We start from the raw sequence: 22951 nt of genomic DNA, 5'->3' as shown, positions 1-22951 counted from the left end.
TGGTTAAAAGTATTAAAAAATGCATTGGCATCGTGTTCTGATATATTATTAAAGTTTCAAATGTCTAGCTAGTCGGGAAGTTAGTTAGTTAGTTATTTAAACTGCAAGATTTGTACCGGACAAAGAACCACCGGACAAATAAGAATACTAGCTAAGAAAAACGTTGTAATAACATAACCGATCCGGGATTCCGGGTAACCGAGACCCACGACATTATAGACCTAAACTTTATTAGCAATCAACCATCGTGGGGGAATCTTATGATAAAAGGATATAGGTACATAATAATCAATAGTAATATTTGAAGTTTACTAACTTTATTGTCTTCTTATTCAGGTACATTAACAAGTTATAGAATTCATTACGTCAAACATAACTACAATTCAGAAATACTATTAGGTACTGTAATTTCAGGTAAGAAGAAAATGATAATAATTAATCTAATTATTGATTAGGATGTCGTGATATAATATTAAAAGTATACTACGATCAAAAATATCACGATTTTGCGATGGGTCATTCAATAGAAATGGTTTTAAACATGTCTACATATTCAGTGGTGATAAGAAGAGTGTCCTGAGTATCCACCGGAATACGATGATCCAGAAGACGAAGAATAATCAGATGATCCTCCATGACCGTATCCTCCGAAACCTTGGCCAGCTCCTCCGAATGATCCAAATCCTCCTGCACCACCGCCGGCACCACCGCCAGCTCCTCCTCCGAATCCTCCACCAGCGTTTCCACCGGCGTTGATATAAACAGGAACTCTCCTTTCTACGATGTAAGGCTGGGCAACTTGCACTGGGTATGGCCTGTCAACTGGTACTGGGTAGGGCCTTGGTACACGTACTTCCACCCTTCTAATGACTGGTACTTGGTATGGTACCCTCACTGCATAAGGGACTGGTCTATCGACGTTGTAAGGTACTGGTCTATCAACGGTAACCGCATATGGTCTGTTTACTTGAACGGCGACTGGTCGATCAACGGGAACGCGGACGGGTACTGGAACCTGTCTTTCTACTGGAACTGGGTAAGGCTGGGGAACTTGGACTGTATTCGTGATGACTTGGGGTGCTTGGACACCTCCACCTTCACCGCCGCCTCCCAGACCACCACCCGCTCCTAGACCGCCTCCGAATCCACCGCCGCCAGCTCCGCCTCCGAATCCACCTCCCGCACCGCCTCCAAAACCGTGACTCCCGCTGTCAAAGCTGCCACCTCCACCATATCCAAGATCGTGGAGTCCACGTTTCTCTTGCTTCTTGTTTGCGGTAGCACAGGCCAAGCCCATGCACCCGATAAGGGTAATAGCGGTCTGAAAAGGTAAAATAAATACTCATTATTGACTGAAATATTAGGAACAAAATGTTAAAACATAATTTTCCATAGCTAACAGGGCAACATTAAAGTAAAAAAGTCACACGTTTAGAAAGTATGCTTCATAACTTTGCACTTCGGCAATAGAATGAAAATGATGCAATATATTCTAAACATATATATTTTACATAATATATTATATATTTAATTATTTATTACTAGATATAATATTTATACAAATGAATAATATTTGATTTCTTTTATTTTGTTAACTGTCAATTCATGGTGGAACTGCGTAGTATTGTTGTTTTAATTTAATAAAACGCATTTTTTTGCAGTACTTATTCCACTTTCAATCAATAAATTAGGACCAGTTTCGTCCGCCTCAGAGGGTTGAAAATGTCTCTCTGAGGCGGACGAAACCGGTCCTAATTTATTAATTAAAAGTGGAATAAGTACTACAAAAAATGCGTTTTATTAAATTAAAACAACAATGAATATTATTTGATCTAATTTTATGATAGGTCATCAGGCAAAGAGGCGTATCAGAGTAGTAAAAAGTGCAAAAAAGTTATAAAACGTATACTCTACGTACATAGATAATTAAAAAAACACATTATTTACTATAATTTGAAATGGTACGTTCATACAACGTATACTAAATATACAATAGTAATTAAAAAAAACCATTTTAATAATGTTTAGCCCTTAATGGGGAGAGCAGCGCTACTGACGTATCTAGAAACAAAATACGAAATATGCAATTTAATACGATTGACATTTTTAGCTAAGTATAGATTAAATTGTTCAACACATTTTTTTAAAATTCAACGATACACTTACAAACTATACCGTTGAAGTCGTTAATTCTATTATTTTCATGAGTATTTTTTATCATTTAAATGTAGTTTTCTCGAACGTGTTAAAGAGGTTTTTAAGATATTTATTATTATGTTAAATTTATCTAGAAATTTAAAAAGAATACTTATAAAAGTACTTTTAAATGTAGATTATCAATGCGTAATATTAAACTGTATCTTTCGTATTCTCTTGCTAGATGCACATGGTAAAACTACAATAACACTGTACTTCATCTTAATGTTACTCGTAAGCTTGTTATTAATAATGACGGTAAAAATTAAATAAAAAATTTATAACATGTTTACAATAAATACGATAAAAAGTTTTTTTTTATTTACCATAAACTTCATATTTGATCGTGTATGGATCGCTGTCAAATGCAACTGATAATTTTCACTAATCACCCAATCTATTTATATCTCAGCCCCCTCCTAAAAGCTTCGTCGAATTGCATTCAGAATTAATTAGAGTTCACTCCAATAATTTTGCGAATCTGCAAATACCTTGTTATGTAGATGGTATGAATTACTTATCTCTCGCATCGTATAAACATTGCATTATTTTTATTTAATCTAAAAATTAAAAATGCCAATCTTAAGATTAAAATATGGTTAAATTTACATCATGCATTCATTGCTCAGTCATAGGCATAAACAAACATTCGACAATTTCAATAAAATAATTGAAATCCCAATTTGCGTCAGATATGTATGAAGTTTTTTTTATCTAGATAAACAGGAAATAGTTTTATGTTTCTCAAAGATTTTAAAAATTATAATATTTTAACATTAAAAAAACTTCTCAAAAACACGAAGGAAATAAAAAACAGAAAACGTGTGTTACTATTCTGACGACAACGATCTCAGAACATACATACATATTCATCACTAGAAACCACCAGTGACTTCGTCCGAGTCAATGACATTAATATGGACGAAGCATCTGGAAAATAAAATGACACTCACTCTGTGTCGGGTCTGCCGGATGGCGAAATTCATATTTTAATATCGGTATCCTACGCTCAAATGAACATTCTGCTAGCAAGCGGTCCGGCGACACCGCTGGGTCTGCCCATACAAAATTTCTGACTGTCAGGTTTCGACTCCGCCGTTATTATTGTGTTACAAAATGCCAATGTGCATAGTTAAAAATTGTAAAAAAATCTACTAAACACTCCAAGAAAGATGGGATATCACTTTTCATGTGTTAGTATTATTTATTATTGATAAAATACCATTTTAAGATACATATTGATGAATGTTTATTCAATGCAATTGAATGACAGAAACCATTGGACAGACGCCTGTGATGCGCTGGGGTCACTTGCGTCTAATCTCCGAGAAGTCGTAAGTAACCTAGAATCTGTTTCTAACGTAATGAGTAATGACACTAATACGCCATTACAATAAAGGTTATATTACTATAAATTCTCGAAGCTTGTATCGCATAATGGAAATGGATACGTCATATGGTCACGTGACGTCTACCTATGCATCTGTGAATGACTCTCATGCACAATTTCTCATGCGCGCCGATATGAAGTGAGATGTCCATTTAATATGTCATTGGTCCGAGTATAATACAACGATAAAACTAAAGACATGTAAGTACGCATTGATTTCAAACCAATGAGGAATACAACAGTTGGAAATACACGTGTGTGCCTTTCAACACAGCCGTAGCATTTCGATGAATATCCAGCCAATGCCGAGTGACCTCGGACGATCAACAACGGTTGGATGTAGGTGCGGGTGCCTTTCTACCCGTACATTACCTCATCACTTAATCGCTTCAATCTGACCACTTTACCTCCTCGTACAAGTGCACTATTTTCGAGAAGTTTTATCGGTTTGTCTTACAACCCCCATCAGATTTTTTCTAGTTGGTATATAATATATGCATGAGATTTTTCAAATTATGTATGTTCAATAATATATAGAATATCGTGTCTTATGCATTGAATAATAAAAAAGTTTATTAAATGAAGATATTATGTATGCATGTATGATTATTGGTTTCTATAAAAAAAGTATCATGATAATCAGCCGGGGTCGATTTACTGCTGGATGAAGGCCTCCATAAGTTACTTCCACTGTTTTCTGCCCCCATAAAATGTACAATTTACCTTAATAATATTTAACATCTTTAAATTATTTAAGCTGATATCATAATTGTGTTATCTCAGCTCAGTTGTTATTTTTTTTAAATTTTGTTATAAGATTTTTTATGATTTTTAAAAAATACGAAATATATACGAAAAATATACAATTCAGTCTTTCAATCTCTTTGCAATTGACTGATATTTACCATTATTTAAGGTAATTTAATCAATCACTACGAGTACATAAATGTATGTATCTAAAACATTATAATTAATTAACGATAATATACCAATTAATTTTTAGTTTAAAAAAAAAGCTTAAATAGTTTGTTGAATGGGCTTAGTCATTGCCGACTCAAGTAGAAAGCCGATACATTCCCAACGACTGGTCTTACCTTTTCCACCTCTCCCGTTGTTGTCTATGGGTGACCTGTCATTGTTATAGAACAGTCTCTATAGAGAGTCCTCATACTGACGTGTCTGTCGGTTTCACTGCTAATAAAAATACGACTTTTAAAATGCTATTACAAATCGATATTTCCAGCTGTCTTGACACAGGGAATAGTTTGATTTGAATAGATGAGTTACATGATAAATAATACACTAGCATTAACACACCTTCTGCAAATGTAATGCATAGATCAATGCTACATATTTTTTGGAAATCGATATTACCACCGGTTTTTGTGTGAAGGACTAGTCTGACTTTGACAGCTGATGAATAACAGGAATGTATATTATTTATAAATAGCACTGATAGTAAATATATTTGATTTGAGAATTTTTTATAATTCAATTTGAAACGAGAAAAGGCGAATCAATATGTCAAGCAATCTGCGATCTGATTTTGACAGCTGAACAGTGGACCACTCGTTGCTTGTGCAAAAAGATATGCTCAGACTTTATTAATCTAAAGATTAGTTAAGGCTTAGTTTATTATTACAATTTTAATAACTATTTTTAATATTGTATTGTTGTTTGATCAGTTATCTTGAAGGTAAAATATCAAATAGTCATAGTATAGTCATAGCATAGTAATATACGTGTTTTTGACTATTTAATTTAAAATACGTCAAAATTCCTTCAAAACAAAAATGTGTTTTATTTTTTTTCCGACCATGTCCGACCCTAATAACGTCATTGGCCTCCATAGAGTAGAATTATCAGATTATTGTTTTTAAGAGAAATTGATGTCAGCCACTTGATTAACCTATTAGGTCCATACTCTGACTCATAGCACATCGACGAGCAATGTATAAATTATGTTGCAAATAATTAGTTTAATAATGTAAATAATTAATAAACTGTATGTTTTATTATTTACGCTACTTGATATCCCTCAAGTATCAGTGCACGAATTGTATGTAATCGAAGAAAATTAGTCCACACGAGGGCTTATCTTTCACATAATTATATGAGTATATTGCTAAATTAATTTATTTACTTTCGTAATTTTAATAATTTATTGCTTACCAAAATAAATTTATTATCTATTTCAATATTGGTGCTGGTGTAAAATAACATTTGTTCATCGCTGGTTTATTATTAACATGGTCTATGTATGTTTGAATATCTCACAATAATTCTTTGCGTATTATTTTCCAACATTTCGATAATACGACCGGATTTTATAATTTATCAAAACTAGTCTAAATTAAATAAAATAATGATATTATCTCACATCTCGGCTGCTTGAAGCGTGTCCAGATGTTATGTAGAAAGTATTTTAATTAATTTTCAAATATATTTGAAGTGGATGCATAAAAAGGAAACAAATTATCCATCGAGCATCAGTCGTCCAAGGCAGCGGTTCTGACTGCACATCCCATTATTCACCAGAGAACATGGCACCACTGGTATGAAGTCATATTTATATTAATACTAAATTCAACAACTAGTAATCAATTCTTTCAATTTGATGTTTTCATTTGTTAAGAATACCATAACTGATTTAGATCTGAATCGATGCTTGAAAGCGCCACTATAAATTCCTACAGTGTAAATAATAAAAATGACATATTTGAAAGCTTGATAGTAACTATTAACCGATAATTATTATATTATGCAATATCACGGCTAGGAAATGCAATCCCGAGCCAAAATTTTGATCCCGGGATTTCAGGATTACAATTTGACAATCCAGGGATTGGCATTTTTTTCGATAGTTAATATAATTTTTTTATATATACAATTAACATTGATAAAATCGGTCAAAAATAAATCTACTATAATTTATACTATTTAACGCTTTCGCTGCTGAAGAGATAATGAGATTTTAATTGCACCATTTAAAATGCACGTTAATTACATCGATCGGCCGCCTGGTCATTACGCACCGTGTGCGTCTTCCGCGTCCAAAGTATTAAGACATTTATTGTTAATATTGTGTACGTTCAATCTTAGAAATACATAAGTTTAATGGAGTAAATAATATTGTAATATAAATTTAATAATAATGTGAATTTAATATGAGATTGCTATTTCCGATAGTGAAGACTTAATGGATGGGTTAGCGAGATTAAAAATAGTAAAGCAAATCATGGTGTATGGCTTTTCCGCTTCATTAATCTAATTAGTCAGCCAAATATGAAACTGCCGTAAAACGTATGAGAGCATGGTGGAATTACTTTGTTAAATGTGCGAAGCATTGTTTTTTTCCAATATTATTCCAATAATATTAATTTATATGCAAAAATAAAATGAATCGGCAACTTACTTGTGGGTAATAAATCAAACTTCATTCTAACTCAGTTTATTTCTAATGTAGTTATTTGTTATTAAAAGTATTATTTCTGTCATATTTTCGTTTTTATTTTATTTTCCATAAAAATTAATAAAAACAATCAATCCTGAAAGTTTCGGGATTATTTTTACCAATCCCGGGATTCATTGGTATCGAAAATAGCTCGAGATCTCGGGATTGGAATCCATAATCACGGCATAGTGCCGAGTGGAAATGGGATAACTGGGCGCAAGGAAAATTGGGCGCCGCACTGTCGAATGAAATAAATAGACATTCGTTACGATGCTATACAGAAAGTAGACGAGGAATTTTAATCAGTTTCTATCTACTACTTATTTATTTTGCTCTTAACATACTTAATATTTTTTATTGAGAAAAAATAAAAGAACTCTCTTCCCGTTAGAACTTAAACAAAAATATGCACAATTAAATCAATATTTACGTGTACATATTTAAATTCTCACCAATTATTAAATAATAATAAAATAATGTAAATATAAATAATAATATTAAATATATATTTTTAAAGTACCTACCTACCTATAATTTACGAACGTCTATTTATTTTCAAATTTAATTCCACTGCGTGACGCCCAGTTGTCCGGGCGCCGAATCGTCCTAGGCCCGTGCCGAGTCAAAAGACACCGATTGGGAAGGTGGTACCTATGATCACAAGGCTCTAGGATTATGGCTGTTATTTTTTTACAACGTTTTTATTAGCTCGTATTCTTATTTGTCCAGTGGTTGTTTGTCCGGTACAAATCTTGCAATCGATTTTTAACTAACTTCCCGACTAGCAGACAATTGAAACTTTTAGAATATATCAGAACACGATGCTAATGTATTTTTTAATACTTTTAGCCATCTTTAAGTAGAATTTAATTCGTTTTCAGTTAATTCTGTTTTGTATGAAAAGTTATTTCGGAAGAAATCCGTAATCCAATCCACTAATATTGATTGCTAGCTGGGGTCCTAGCAAGTAAATTATTAATATATACATGCATTACTATGTAAATCAATATGAGTGTCAAAATGACATTTCAGTATTATTTCTATCAAGTACAATTTTTTTTGATCGTTTAAGCTAGCGAGTCAAGTTTATATCATTCAACAGAAAATTTAAAAATGTTGTATATAAAAAGTTCTTTTTATCTTATTTATGTTTTAATTTGGAATACGTGCATCATAAACACATTTCGGTTTATTCATTTACTATTATTTTATGAGAAAAAATATGTTTCCAAAAAGAAATAATCATATATATAAAAAAATGAGATCTTTTCACGATATTGAGTTTTTATTTCGTGGTAATTAATTCATCATAATTTGTAAAAGAATTGTGATATTATGATGTAAAGAATTATTGAGTGAGTAGATCAGATATTTAAAATTTCATATTATAAAGCAAATGAGATAACTAGTTAAATGTTTCTAATATTAGTATATATCCTAAATCATGGCTCGTTGAATTGATATTATCAGAATTTAAATCGAGATTAAGTTGCATTTTAAATCTTTAACTATGATATTAATACGAGGGTGTTCCCTCGTATATTCTAAAAGTGACATAATATGGTTGGTCACACTTATCGCATTTAGGTATATATTATACATTCATCCAAATATCAGTTAACTTTTAAGGTTACATGAAATATGATTAACTGCCAAATAAAGGCTTTGTGCACGATTTATACCTGGCTTGGATTACGCAATAATTAAAGTTTATTATTTTAATTTCAGACATACCTGGCTTTCGTGGCCTTTGTTGCATTTGTTGGCGCTACTGAAACGAAGCACCAAGAGAAGCGAGGACTTCAAGACCTTGGATATGGCGGGCATAGCTCTGGACATGACTTCTCCGGACATGGAGGAGGTTTCGGGTCAGGGGGAGGTTTCGGCTCAAGTGGAGGTGGATTTGGAGGCACTGGTGGTGATGGAGGTGCTGGATTCGGTGGTGGTGCCGGGGGAGGAGCCGGTGGTGGAGTCATCACTAACACCGTCCAAGTACCAGTACCACAGCCCTACCCAGTTACAGTTGACCGACCAGTCCCCGTTCCAGTTCAAGTTCCAGTTAACAGACCATACGCCGTAGAAGTACCGAGGCCTTACACCATCACCAGAGAACGACCAGTGCCAGTGTACGTCAACAGACCAGTACCTTACACCGTCAGAGTTCCAGTTCAAGTCGAAGTAGTCCAGAGAGTAGAAGTACCAGTGCCAAGACCATACCCAGTTCCAGTTGACAGGCCTTACACTGTTAATGTACCTCAACCAATTGTCATTCAGAGACAGGTCCCAGTTATCATCAATCAAGGAGGAAATGGAATCGGAGGAGGTAATGGACTAGGAGGTGGAAACGCTTTAGGAGGAGGCGGTGGTGGATTTGATGGCGGATTCGGTGGACAAGGAGGTGGTTTCTCTGGACATGGTATTTCAAGTGGATTTTCTTCACATGGCGGTTTCTCATCTCTTGGATCATCCGGTTATTCTGGACATTCTCATTCCGGTGGTGCCGTGTCATCTCAGAAGATCACAATTCACCATCACTAAGAACAAAATGGCCGCTGCCTGATTTGTGAACTTAATAATAATATAATGTTTTTGAGTTGCATTAAGTTGAGATCTCACTAATTATTATTATTGCAATATGTTCAAATATCGTGTACCTGTGACGACTTACTGCAAAAATATACTGCAAACATAAAAAATATTTTTTTGATTTTTTTCACTACACTGTATATTTGTTTTTCAGAGAATTGATGACGGGTTAGACATATAAACATGTACACATTGTTTTTGATTAAGCAAAGATGTAAGGAAATATCGACAAACCAAACGCAAAAGGGCACTCTTGACATTTTGACGGTTTTGCAGTTATAAATGCAGTTTTGTTCGTATTTTTTCTTTACATTATAATGGCATTTATTTTGTGGAACTAAATTCATGAAATCACAATTTACGAAAGAAAATAAAGGTCACTTGTGTATTAAATTTGTAAACTAATCTTCAATTAACGTATAACAAAAACGTAACGTGTACACGACTTTGCCAGTCTATGTGCAGTGGTTACAAAAATAATATAAAAAAATGTGTAATTATTTTAAAATGTGTAAAGGCCTATGTAAAAAAAAAAGATTTTGTTACAGAAAAAGAGCCCCTATGACGAGAATCTTCACAGGATATTAAATATATATATATAAACTGCATTTCAATCTTTGAGTAAGAAGTCACGTCATGTGCTCTGAATTTCATTTCAAAATATTATTAAGAAATAACCTCCACATGATTTTTTTTTCACTAAGTAATTTAAATGCGTTTTTCTCAAAATCTTATTTTTGCATAAGTGGCCTTTTGCTTTTGGGGCAACGATATGCTATGATTTTGGAGATTAGAAGAAGAGGAAGAGATTATAGTTCAACTGTATGGTACAAATAATTTGGACTATAACTAGAAGGAGCCGTATTATACGTTATTTCTGTTATGACAATTAAAATTATTTTGCAAGCACTTGAAGTATATTTAAATTAGTAAACTCCACAAAATATATAAACATCGCTCAGTTGCCATTATGATTTTCTTATTCACGCAGAATGGGGGCCATTTTTACAACGTTTTTCTTAGGTCGTATTCTTATTTGTCCGGTACAAATCTTGAAATCGACGTTTAACTAACTTCCCGACTAGCTAGACATTTGAAACTTTTAGAATATATCAGAACACGATGCCAGTGCATTTTTTTAATACTTTTAGCCATCTTTAAGTAGAATTAAATTCATTTTCAGTTATTTCTGTTTTGTATGAAAAATTATTTCTGAAGAAATCCGTAATCCAATCCACTATTATTGATTGCTAGGGGACTGGGGTTCTAGCAACTAAATTATTAATATATACGTTCGTTACTATGGACATCAATATGAGTGTTAAAATGACATTTCAGTATTATTTCTATCTAATACAAATTTTTTTGATCGCTTAAGCTAGTCAAGTCAAGTTTATATGATTCAACAGAAAATTTAAAAACCACCGGACAAATAAGAATATGACCTAATAAAAACGTTGTAAAATGAGCTTTCGATGTTTATAATAAATTGATAATGTGCTTTTATTGGGCGACGTTCCAAATTCAATTCGTGTGATATGTCAAACAATAAAGACAATAAGGTTAAAATATCTATAATAAAACAATGGCATCACATCTCGTGGAACTGTTGCCAACTATATATTATATTATATACTAATGTTGGCCACTAGGGATTTTGGACACGGTCGCAATAAGCAAAATTTTGTGATTATCTGTGGATTTAAAAAATAAAATAATAATATTATCTCGATTTATCTGTCTGTCTTTAAAGCAGCACACGCAGCGCAGTACAGCACACACACACACATATTCCCTGCCTGCCAAAGGTATATACAAATCCATAGCTAAGAACAAGCTATCTCTCTTGGGAAATAGTTTGCGGCTTTGTTGCGCGGTTGCATAACTATAACACTTACACTGCATACTTCTCATTATACGCTTCTTACCCCATTCCATATAATGTTGTATTATATAAAAAAACTACATTAAAATAATACCAATGAAACTCATGTAAAATACACCGGCTTTATCAAAATCGATACATACCAATCTTTATTGGAATTTGATGCGTTATTTAGTTATGGATATTGTATCTCTTTATTGATTTAATTTTGAAATGGAAAATTAAATTATTGTTAGCTAAATAGTGTTGTTGAGTGCATCGACAAGAATATTGACAGGTAGCACTGCCATCTGGTAAAATTTTCTAGTTTAAGATATAAAAACATTCAATTAATAAACTAAACAAAATAACCTAAGCCTAATCTAACAAAATAAATATCATACATAAAATCTAAAAATAGCAAGTATAACAGCTATAAACTGAATAAGTAATATTGATTTTGTTTCACGTTGCAAAAAAGGATCTATAAGACGTGGCTCCAACGGTTATATGTAAATTGTACGTAAAACTTTTCACCATGGCACAGTTCACCGTGAGCTTCCTTATCGGAAAGAAATGACTGTATACTATACGGTCTCCAACTTTATTAGATGCAATATGTATTTATTCAATTTTCATAGCTAATTTTGGCAAAATTCATGAACTCATGAATTCAAGAATGAAAACCTAACTTAAAAAATAATCCAGTATATTGGCTACTTTCAAAATTTGACTGCTGCTGGCTTCCTGTAAAGTGTAAACCAACAAGAACCGTGTTTTATTTAGACATAAATTTATTTTATGTCAGTAGGTACTATACGATAAAAAGAGGATAGACGGTCTTTAATATACATATGGCCATATATTTCCGATACAACATTTTACGGCGAACTGTACAAGCATAAGTTTCCGGACAGTGAAAGTTCCCACCACCACCCGTCATATATGCACAGCCGTGGATATGCACGGCCGCTTTCCATGACGCTTTAAACGTGTCTGAAAGAAGTTATTTTAAGTGCTCATTCCGTCCCGAGACGGAGCCGCATGGGACTGATGCTGCAACCATGCACCGTAGTGCTTAAAGAAGAAAGTATATTTATAAAATATTTTTTTTTGTTTTTTGGACTGGCTCTTCTGTCCGCTGACGTTAAGCGCTTTGTGTATCCGCATACTGAGTGTCACGAATTGAAATGGATGAGTCTACAGAAGAGTCGGTACTATCCTGCTCCCAATACGACGCTGCAAATTTCTCGAATGCCGCAAAGTTGGCCTCGGTTGCTATCAGATCTCCATGACCAATTGGGCCCGTGTGAGGACGGACCCTGGCAAACAGCTCCATTCGAGTTCCATAAGCATAAGCATAATCCCAGAGGATGTTTTCAACATCTTGGTGGTCATGTCCGCAGGTACAACCCAGCCCATCTACTATCAAGCCAAACTCGTGGAGTCTGGCGGCGAAGTTGCCATGGCCGGTGACGAACTGGCTAATCCAGTGCGAAGGTTGGAGTCTTCTAGTTTGGTGCCTGCAGAATACATCTGGAAAAAAACGGTAAGTGTTCCGGACACGTCGAACATATTGTCCAAATACATACAATATATATAAATATTAAAAATCGATAGCGATATAACAAATTCGTAATCCCGGGGTCGCAATGAATGAGGGTTACCTGTATTTAACTTAATATCATAGACTGTAATAAGTTTTCACTAACATGAGCAGAAACAAGTTGGTTTATAGCAATATGCTTTATAATATTATGGAAACTGAAAAATTAGAAATTTAAGAGATATTTTTACACATAGAATCTGTAGACATTTCAGAATGACTTCGTAATCATCTAATAAATTTCTTAAGGGGGGACGTGCGCCGCGTTGGTCAATATGGAGGTTTTATGCTATTTTCAAAGCATGATCCTGGACATTCCTTAAACGTTATAGATAATCTATTTACATAATTTTGAAGCCTTATTATCCTTTATATTTATTTTAAACATTTGATGACTGCATAAAGTATTTTTATTACATAAAATAGTATTCTTTTAAACCTCTCGCTCTAATGTTTTATAGTACGTCCATGTCAAGTAGTGTTAAGATTTTTTATATTTATTAATTTTTAAAAGCATTTATAAAACCATTAGTAAAATTTATGTCGACATTATTATAGTGAAATATTTACATTTAATTATATTGATAATCTCTGTGATCCCAAATTTGACAAGAATTAGGCATTTTATTATTCATTACACATTTTAAGATAATTCTAAAGATACTGATTATAAGCTATGTTTTGACCATCCAAATGTAATAAACATTCTATGAATAATGTTTGCTTTATGATAATTATTGACCTAATAATAAGGTAGTATTTTTTTTTTGAAATACGCCATTTCTATTGGCATTTCCCAGTGGTTAAGCTACAACATACGGCATTAGCACATAAATTGACAAACGATAAATGAAGTAGGGAGCTAGATCATGTTAACGCGCGAATGTTCAGGAGCATGCTTTGAAAATAGCATAAAATCTCCATTTTGAAGTACGCTGAGCATGTGGGCCGTTAAGATTACGATGTATTTAAAATCTTCGATCCTCGGAAGTTCATGACCGTCAGTTGTATAAATAGACTTTTAACGAGAAACAGCTGTTACCCATTCGATAAAAACATTGCGTCGTCGATTAAATACAGATTGGAAAAAACGAAATGCATTTTTTTATTAGCCGCGGGCTGGAACTCTTTTAGAGGAGTAACAGTAATGCAGTCTTGCTCGTAGGCTTATAGCACTGACGTCTGCAACGCTGGCCGCCAATTCACACAGCCGCACAGCAGTTTAATTTATTTACTCGTGAATGTGAATGGATGCATTTATTACTCCATTCAATAAGTTTACAATGGTTAGCGGTAGATGATGGTGACCCTGAGAGTTGATTACTCCAGCTATAAACTCTTTCAGATTATGGAACTCTGGGCTTCGTATTTATACAAATATTGCCGGTCTATGAACTAGACTAGGCTAACCTGGGTGCTAAACAACGATAAGTACGAGTGTTTTCTTTGCTAATTGGATCAATGTAAACTTTTAAATATGTGCCTTATGTTCAGCGTTTTGACTATTTTCAAACACTTCAAATTTCCTGTGTTGTCACGTTCATATCGTATTTATTTGTCATATAAACGAGATTTAACTGTATTGTGTATCAGTATGCATTTACCATCGGTGAGTGCTTAACTTAAAGATGATGAAACGCAAAACTCGGGTCGCAAGAATAGTACACAACTTATATTGAAAATCCATCAAGCACCGTCAGTCGATAGTGTTTATGCAAAAAAAAACAATATTCATTTCAGTTTTGCACTTTTCGATATATAACGTTTTTACGACCCGCGTTTCTCCTTTTGTTTGACGACCTCCTCAGAGAATATGCACACACAACTATAGCGAACGTACAATTTTTGACATACTATATAGTTACTGTTTACTGTTTATATCGAGATTCTCTTTTCTTGGGAAGCTGTTAACAAAATTCTCGAGAATTAAAAAAAAAGATCAATACGAAAAATTCAATCTGAATAAATCAGAGCAAAATTTAAATGTTATAAGAATATTTGTGGAAGCAAAGATATATGTGATAAGAAAGAAAGCTTTTGACTAGTGGAAAATTTTTAATGTTCTTCGGAAAACTGGATGCACGATTTTCTTTTGTGCAAAAAAGCTTATCAAACAACAAATAGTGAAGACTGCAAGACTAATCAATGATCTTCATATAAAGGATGTAGATATTTTTTTACTGTGTATTTTAGTTGTTCAAATTTTTATTTATTTAAATTTAATAAACTATTGTTATGACTTTTTCTCTTTGTACATTGACTTAACTGTATATTATCTTGGTCATACTGATGTGACATGGGTAAAATATTTGTATAAATAAATACATCTGTTGTTAGTAATGGTGTTACAGTTTTATTATTTTGTCGTCATTCGTGTTATACATCTATCTATGTATTGCAACTTCTGAAAAAATTATCAAGAAAAATAATGTTTTTGATATGCAAACATTCAATATGGTCGATGATATATTACAATGTTTAATAGTTATAATGTCTTTCTAGTGATGGTAAGAATAATGTCCTGACAGTCCACTGGAGTAAGATTCTCCCGAAGATGAAGAATAGTCAGATGAACCGCCATGACTATATCCACCAAATCCTTGACCAGCGCCTCTAAAGGATCCAAATTCTTGTCCAGCACCACCGGCAGCACCTCCGCCAAATCCTCCCTGGTCGTTTCCACCAGCGTTGATGTAAACGGGAACTCTTCTTTCTACGATGTAAGGCTGGGCAACTTGTACTGGGTATGGCCTATCAACTGGTACTGGGTAGGGCCTTGGCACACGTACTTCAACTCTTCTAATAACTGGTACCTGGTATGGAACCCTCACTGCATATGGAACTGGTCTATCGACGTTGTAAGGTACTGGTCTATCCACGGTGACCGCATATGGTCTGTTTACTTGAACGGCGACTGGTCGATCAACTTGGACGCGAACGGGTACTGGGACTTGTCTTTCCACGGGGACTGGGTATAGCTGAGGAACTTGCACTGTGTTGGTGATGACTTGGGGTCCTTGACCGGCACCTCCAGCTCCTCCCACACCTCCACCCACTCCTAGATCATCTCCGAATCCGCTTACAGTGTCGCTTCCAAATCCGTGACTTCCACTATCAAGGTTACTACCTCCATAACCAAGCTCGTGGAGTCCACGTTTTTCTTGTTTCTTATTAGGAGCACCACATGCTACAGCCATGCATCCAAGGAGTGGTAGCAAAGTCTGAAAATAAAATATTGCATGCTATAAAAAAGATTTGTCATATTATATCAGAAATAGCATTACAAATAATATTATATTTTGTTTTCATTAGCTCTTCAATCTGGGACGGCTCTTTGCCGCCTTCCAAAGAAGCATTTATATGCACTTTTCCCCCAAAAACGGTTGTTAGCCGTACTCTTAGCAAATTAGGTCCATGCTCACAATCCAAACACACCTTGAAAAAACAGGTAAACTAGATTCAGAATTCGAATAACGATATTTTGGAAACGAGGTTTTTCCACTTATTCAACATGTGAGCACCCGAAAATATATAAAACGTTAAGTAAACACAAAATTTATAAAAATATATATCAAAATTATTATAAATGAGCTGTAAATAAATAGATTATAAAATTCAAATATTATACATTGTCAATAGGACAGTTTATAATTTAACTGTAATTCGTATGAATCCAATAGTCTCTGAAATGTTTCGTTACCCGCGGCGGTGCTTTGGTGTATATGTTACGCCGAATGTGCGAAATTGACTATTACATGAAATGGGCTAAATTTTGGCTAATTCATGTAATAGTCAAGCCTGTTGCCTTATTCATGAATTAGGTAAATGTTCTGCCGAGTACGTGAATTCGCCAGGCTATGGAATTCTTAAACTGTCAACATGACAGTTGAAAAAGTAAATTTAATACGGATGGTTTTATTAGTTATAATTGGACATAATATAATAATATTATTATTAGGTTAGGTTAGGTTTTGTAATTCTGAATTATTCAACTGAATGTCCATTTTGAGGTTAGCTAACAAGTGTCAACAAACTATCAAAAACATACAATCGACCATTCGCCAGATATTTTGTCTAATTCATGAATAAGGCAACGGGCTTGCATTTTTCATGATTTAGGCAAAATTTAGCCCATTTCATATATACCTAATGATATTCGTGGTAATAAATCTAGAATTAGCGCAGTTTTTTATCATTAATTTCGCGCTTGGATAAATATTCAATGATTTTTTGAAGTACAAGCAAAGAGTTATTATATTACCGATATTCCTTTGAGCTGGATGTAGACTGTAGTATTTTACCAAATTCAAGCATATCAATAATAATTATTTCTTCTCACCCGACGTCACATCAAAGTTCAATTATTAATTTATGTATCGGCGATATACTTCCGAGATGAATTAAAAACAATAAAATCTAACTGAACTAATATTCGAAAAAATATTTATTTGCTTGACAAATTTATAATTATACTCATATGAACTAATTTCAATATCAGTGCTATATTTATTTTAATATAAAAATATTATCCGTTTATAATTTTTTATTTGTTTTTCATTTTCAAACTTCTTTATATGTTTTTATGTTATATGTATTCTTTTATATACTTTTACTATCATGTTAGGCTATATTACATTATCTATAAATATAATTAAAAATACAATGTTTGTTTAAATTACATTTCGATCAAGATAAAGTTTGCATATTTTGGATTCTTCGTTTTGATGTTCTTTTGTTTTGATGTTCTTTTATTTTACTTAGCTGTCAGAATTATTTTCATTTTGACATGTCATAGATATAATCTCCTATATATTATTATCCTAAGAGATTTTGGAAAATTCACTAACAGCTCATTTAAGCGACATTTTATTGTTATTTTTACATCTTCACTTCAAAATGTGCGCTACCGATTCATCTACCGTTTGAATTGACCACATTTCAGAAATTTTCAATGATTTTACAGGTACGTGACGTTTATAACTGATATTTTCTCATACAGCGTATACAATTCGCCATACTTCTTTTAACATACAGCAGAATGACGTCTTCGTCGCTTAAGACCTTCTAATCCTTTATTTGACAAACAAATTCGATTATTTTTATTCAAATATCGTAATGTAGGCATTGGCGCACTTTTTACTGGTGAAAAAACCATAATCTTGCTACAATTCAGTACGTAAATAAAAATCTGACAGGTGTGTCCGCCACTGGCCGTCATATCATAGATAACGTGATATTCCAAATTTGATTTTTTTAAATACTTCTTTGTGGCTGTTCACCCACTATTTTTGTTATTGAATAATTACCTAGGCTACTAATTTCCATACTAAAAAAGTTGCCATTGCAAACAATGAAAGAAATTAATACGAATTGTTATAGTTATCAAAATGTGTGATATTGTATAATATCTACCTATTCTTTTCGTCCCTATCATCATCAATCTTGACCTATACACTGCTGGATGAAGGCCTCCTCAGCCTTATTCTACTCCTTACTTACACATGAATTGTTATATTTATCAAAATCAGTGATATAATATTATTATCTACCTATCTATATATAATGCCATTATTATCACGAGCCTCAATAAATCCACTGCTGGATGAAGGCCTCTCTACGTTGATTGTATTCTTGACAGTATTGAATTTCTAATGTTATTTATCTACATATTCATATCGTCATCATAATCATCATCATCAACTAGGATCAATCCACTACTGCATGAAGGGTTCCGCAACCTGATTCTACTACTATCGGTTTAACGAATTTGTGATATTATACCTATTTCTATCATTCTTATATCATCGACCTGAACCAATCCACTGCTGGATAATGGCCTCCCTAGCCCGGTTCTACTCCTTTCTGTCATATGAATTGCTGTATTTATCAAAATCGGTGATATTATATTTAAAAACATATTCATATCGTCATCATCATCATCAACCAGGATCCATCCACTGCTTAATAAAGACCTCCCTAGCCTGATTCTACTCCTTTTGTCATATGAATGTATGTATTTATCAAAATCTGTGATATTATATGTATCTACACATTCATATCGTCATCATCATCATTATCATATACCTGAACCAATCCACTGCTTAATAAAGACCCCCTTAGCCTAATTCTCCTCCTTTCTGTCATATGAATTTCTGTATTTATCAAAATCGGTGATATTATATTTATCTACATATTCATATCGTCATCATCATCATCATCATCGACCTGAACCAATCCACTGCTTAATAAAGACCTCCCTAGCCAGATTCTACTCCTTTCTGTCATATGAATTTCTGTATTTATCAAAATCGGTGATATTACATTTATCTACATATTCATATCGTCATCATCATCAACCAGGATCAATTCACTGCTGGATGAAGAGTTCCGCAACCTGATTCTACTACTATATTATACCTATTTCTATCGTCTTTATCATCATTGACCTGAACCCATCTATTGCTGGATAAAGGCCTCCCATGCCTGATTCTACTCCTTTCTGTCATTTGAATTGCTGTATTTATCAAAATCGGTGATAATATATTATATCTATTTATATTTCCATTATCATTATGAACCTGAATCAATCCACCGGTGGATGAAGGCCTCTCTAAGTTGTTTGAATTTCTGTCGGTCATATGAATTACTATATTTATCGAAATTGCTGATATTATATTTTCCCATTCATAATATCGTCATTATCATCATCAACCAAGATTAATCCACTGCTGGATGAAGGTTATCCCAACCTAATTCTACTCTTCTTGGTCATATAAACTGCAATATTTTTTTAAATTTGTGACCTACCTACCTACCCATTTATATCGTCATTATCGTCATCAACCTGTATCAATCCACTGCTGGATGAAGGCCTCTTTAAGCTGATTCCACATCTTTAGGTCTTATAAATTCCTATTCTTATCAGATATAATATGTATTACTTCATTATTTATCAACATTTGTCTCGATATGAATGTCCCGCACCGGGAAACTATATTGTTTAAGATTAATTTTTAAAACAAAATATGATTTTAAAATATTATTCTGTGGCTCCAAGCATTTATTTTTTATAGACAATGAAACAAAATAATGTTTAAATTTATTTTTTATGCTGCTAACCTTTTTCTATTATGTAAATGGGACCCGAAAGAGATTAATATTCGCGTTATATTGGATCGCTATTTATGATAATCACGATTGAGATGTATAACTATTTATCATATTTAAATGCACATACCTACACATATATTGTATTAAAATTAAAATGACAGTGGTAGCAATCGGCGATTGCCAGCTGTTTTGCTAGGCTTAGCAGCCTGAAATGGTGTCAGATGATATTGAGAAGGCCAGACTCCAGAATAGACTACGCACATGACTCCAAATTTGTGTTTGCAGTGACGACATGCATATCGTAAAACTGACAAATCAGATAAATTTTCAATTGTCTGACGTGAATGAAAATCCATCACGAAGGGAAAACTATGGCGCCGTCTATACACACTTTACAATTATTATATTAAAATCCAACACCAAGTCACTATGATGAAAAGCTGTCTGCAAGACCTAGCGAGACAAACTGGCGAGAGCCAGCTGGCTCAGCTAGTCTCCTATATATTATTATCCTAAGAGATTTTGGAAAATACACCAACAGCTCATTTAAGCGACATTTTATTGTTATTTTTATATCTTCACTTCGAAATGTGCGCTACAGATTCATCTACCGATTGAATTGAACACATTTCAGAAATTTTCCATGATTTTACATGTACGTGACGTTTATATCCGATATTTTCTTACACACCGTATGCAATCGCCATATTTACTGTTTACACCTCGCAGAATGACGTCTACGTCGCTTAAGACCTTCTAATCCTTTATTTGACAAACAGATTCGATTATTTTTATTCAAATATCGTAATGTAGGCATTGGCGCACTTTTTTCCGGTGAAAAAACCATAATTTTGGTACAATTTACTACGTAAATAAAAATCTAACAGGCACGTCCGCCACTGGTGTTCCAAATTTGATTCTTTTTAAATAATATTTTACGGTTGTCACGTTTACAGGTTTGCAACAATGTAGTACTAATATACTTTTGAGTGCGATATTTATATTAAAATGCATTTTGACAGACAATTCCTAATCGGTCGAGTGATACACATACTTTATTTAATTTAATCATATTTCCGAGAGATATTAAATGCGAATTATTTCACAATATCGACTCAAAAATTAAATAAGTACCCATAACCTCAAAATAAATGTAGCGTCATCATAATGTATACACACAATATAGTGTTCTTTTTTTGTTTTTTAGAGTATGGCTATAAATAATATTTTTTTGAACCAATGAAAATTATTTAAAGCCTGGATATAAATATAATTTAAAATTAAAATTCATTTTTGACAAACATCGGATCGACTGATACACATACTTTATTTGATTTAATCATGTTCCCGAGAGATATTAAATGCGAATTAATTCATAACATCGTCTCAAAAATTAAATAGGTACCCATAACCTCAAAATAAATGTAACGTCATCATAAAAATGTATACACACATAGTGTTCTTTTTTTTTAAGTATGGCTATAAATACTATTTTTTTTGAACCAATATACATATTCATATCGTCATCATCATCATCATCATCAACCAGGATCAATCCACTGCTGGATGAAGGGTTCCGCAACCTCTATTCTACTACTATCGGTTTAACGAATTTGTGATATTATACCTATTTCTATCGTCTTTATCATCATCGACCTGAACCAACCCACTGCTGGATAAAGGGCTCCCTAGCCTAAGAGGCCATCCATGGACTGAAACCGAATGCGGTTTAGATCCGTGTGCCATACTAAACTTATGATTTTTGTTCATGAAAATATATTTTCACTAAATTTGTAAGTGTAAGTGTATGGTATAAACGGATATGATCAGATGCTTATAATATAATTTGTGGAAATAAATTTCCAAGACCAGAAAAGATAAGCTTAGTATGGCAGACGGTTTGAAACCGCATTCGGCTTCAGTCCATGGATGGCCTATAATTCTACTCCTTTCCGTCATATGAATTGCTGTATTAATCAAAATCGCTGATATTATATTTATATACATATTCATATCGTCATCATCATCATCATCATCATCATCATCATCATCATCATCATCATCATCATCATCATCAACCAGGATCAATCCACTGCTGGATGAAGGGTTCCGCAACCTGATTCTACTACTATCGGTTTAACGAATTTCTGATATTATACCTATTTCTATCGTCCTTATCATCATCGACCTGAACCCATCCACTGCTGGATAAAGGCATCTTTAGCCTGATTCTACTCCTTTCTGTCATTTGAATGGCTGTATTTATCAAAATCGGTGATTTTATATTATATATATTTATAATGCCATTATCATCATGAGCCTGAATCAATCCACTGGTGGATGAAGGCCTCTCTAAGTTATTTGTATTTTTGTCGGTCATATGAATTGCTATATTTATCAAAATTGCTGATATTATATTTACCCATTCATAATATCGTCATTATCATCATCATCTGGATTAATACACTGCTGGATGAAGGCCTCTAAGCTTATTCCATACCTTTGGGTCTTATAAATTACTATTCTAATCAGAATTGATTTATTCCTTTCAGATGTATACATTGCTTCATTATTTATCAACATTTCTTTCGATATGAATGTCCCGCACCAACATTGAAACAAAATAATGTTAAAATTAATTTTTTACATTGCTTATGTACCTTCTTCTATTCTAAATGGGCCCCGCGGGAGATTAATATTCACGTTATATTGGATCGCTATTTTCATGATAATCACATATTGCTT

General features: G+C 33.4%; 3 protein-coding genes across 3 annotated transcripts; 1 reads left to right on the top strand and 2 right to left on the bottom strand.

Moving 5' to 3' along the window:
* Window positions 1–297: 297 nt before the first annotated feature.
* On the bottom strand, window positions 298–2566 carry LOC147071371 (uncharacterized). The gene is made up of 2 exons (XM_085948120.1): window positions 2523–2566; window positions 298–1321 (listed from the first exon to the last, which is right to left on the bottom strand). The coding sequence occupies exons 1-2, from the start codon at window positions 2532–2534 to the stop codon at window positions 554–556; spliced, it is 780 nt and encodes a 259-aa protein (XP_085804246.1). The 5' UTR covers window positions 2535–2566; the 3' UTR covers window positions 298–553.
* Window positions 2567–6080: 3514 nt separating this feature from the next.
* On the top strand, window positions 6081–9724 carry LOC147071370 (uncharacterized). The gene is made up of 2 exons (XM_085948119.1): window positions 6081–6141; window positions 8769–9724. Exons 1-2 carry the CDS (start codon window positions 6130–6132, stop codon window positions 9576–9578), a joined length of 822 nt encoding a protein of 273 aa, XP_085804245.1. The 5' UTR covers window positions 6081–6129; the 3' UTR covers window positions 9579–9724.
* A 5411-nt stretch (window positions 9725–15135) lies between these two features.
* LOC147071369 (uncharacterized) lies at window positions 15136–20929 on the bottom strand. The gene is made up of 2 exons (XM_085948123.1): window positions 20334–20929; window positions 15136–16317 (listed from the first exon to the last, which is right to left on the bottom strand). Exon 2 carries the CDS (start codon window positions 16291–16293, stop codon window positions 15595–15597), a length of 699 nt encoding a protein of 232 aa, XP_085804249.1. The 5' UTR covers window positions 16294–16317; window positions 20334–20929; the 3' UTR covers window positions 15136–15594.
* Between the last annotated feature and the right edge of the window lie 2022 nt (window positions 20930–22951).

The sequence above is a fragment of the Rhyacophila brunnea genome, unplaced genomic scaffold, assembly GCF_057557595.1.
Source record: "Rhyacophila brunnea isolate RB1 unplaced genomic scaffold, BYU_Rbru_1.0 scaffold_20, whole genome shotgun sequence".
Classification (NCBI taxonomy): domain Eukaryota; kingdom Metazoa; phylum Arthropoda; class Insecta; order Trichoptera; family Rhyacophilidae; genus Rhyacophila; species Rhyacophila brunnea.
Note: the sequence above shows the minus strand (reverse complement) of the source record. Positions and strands in the feature narration are given on the sequence as shown.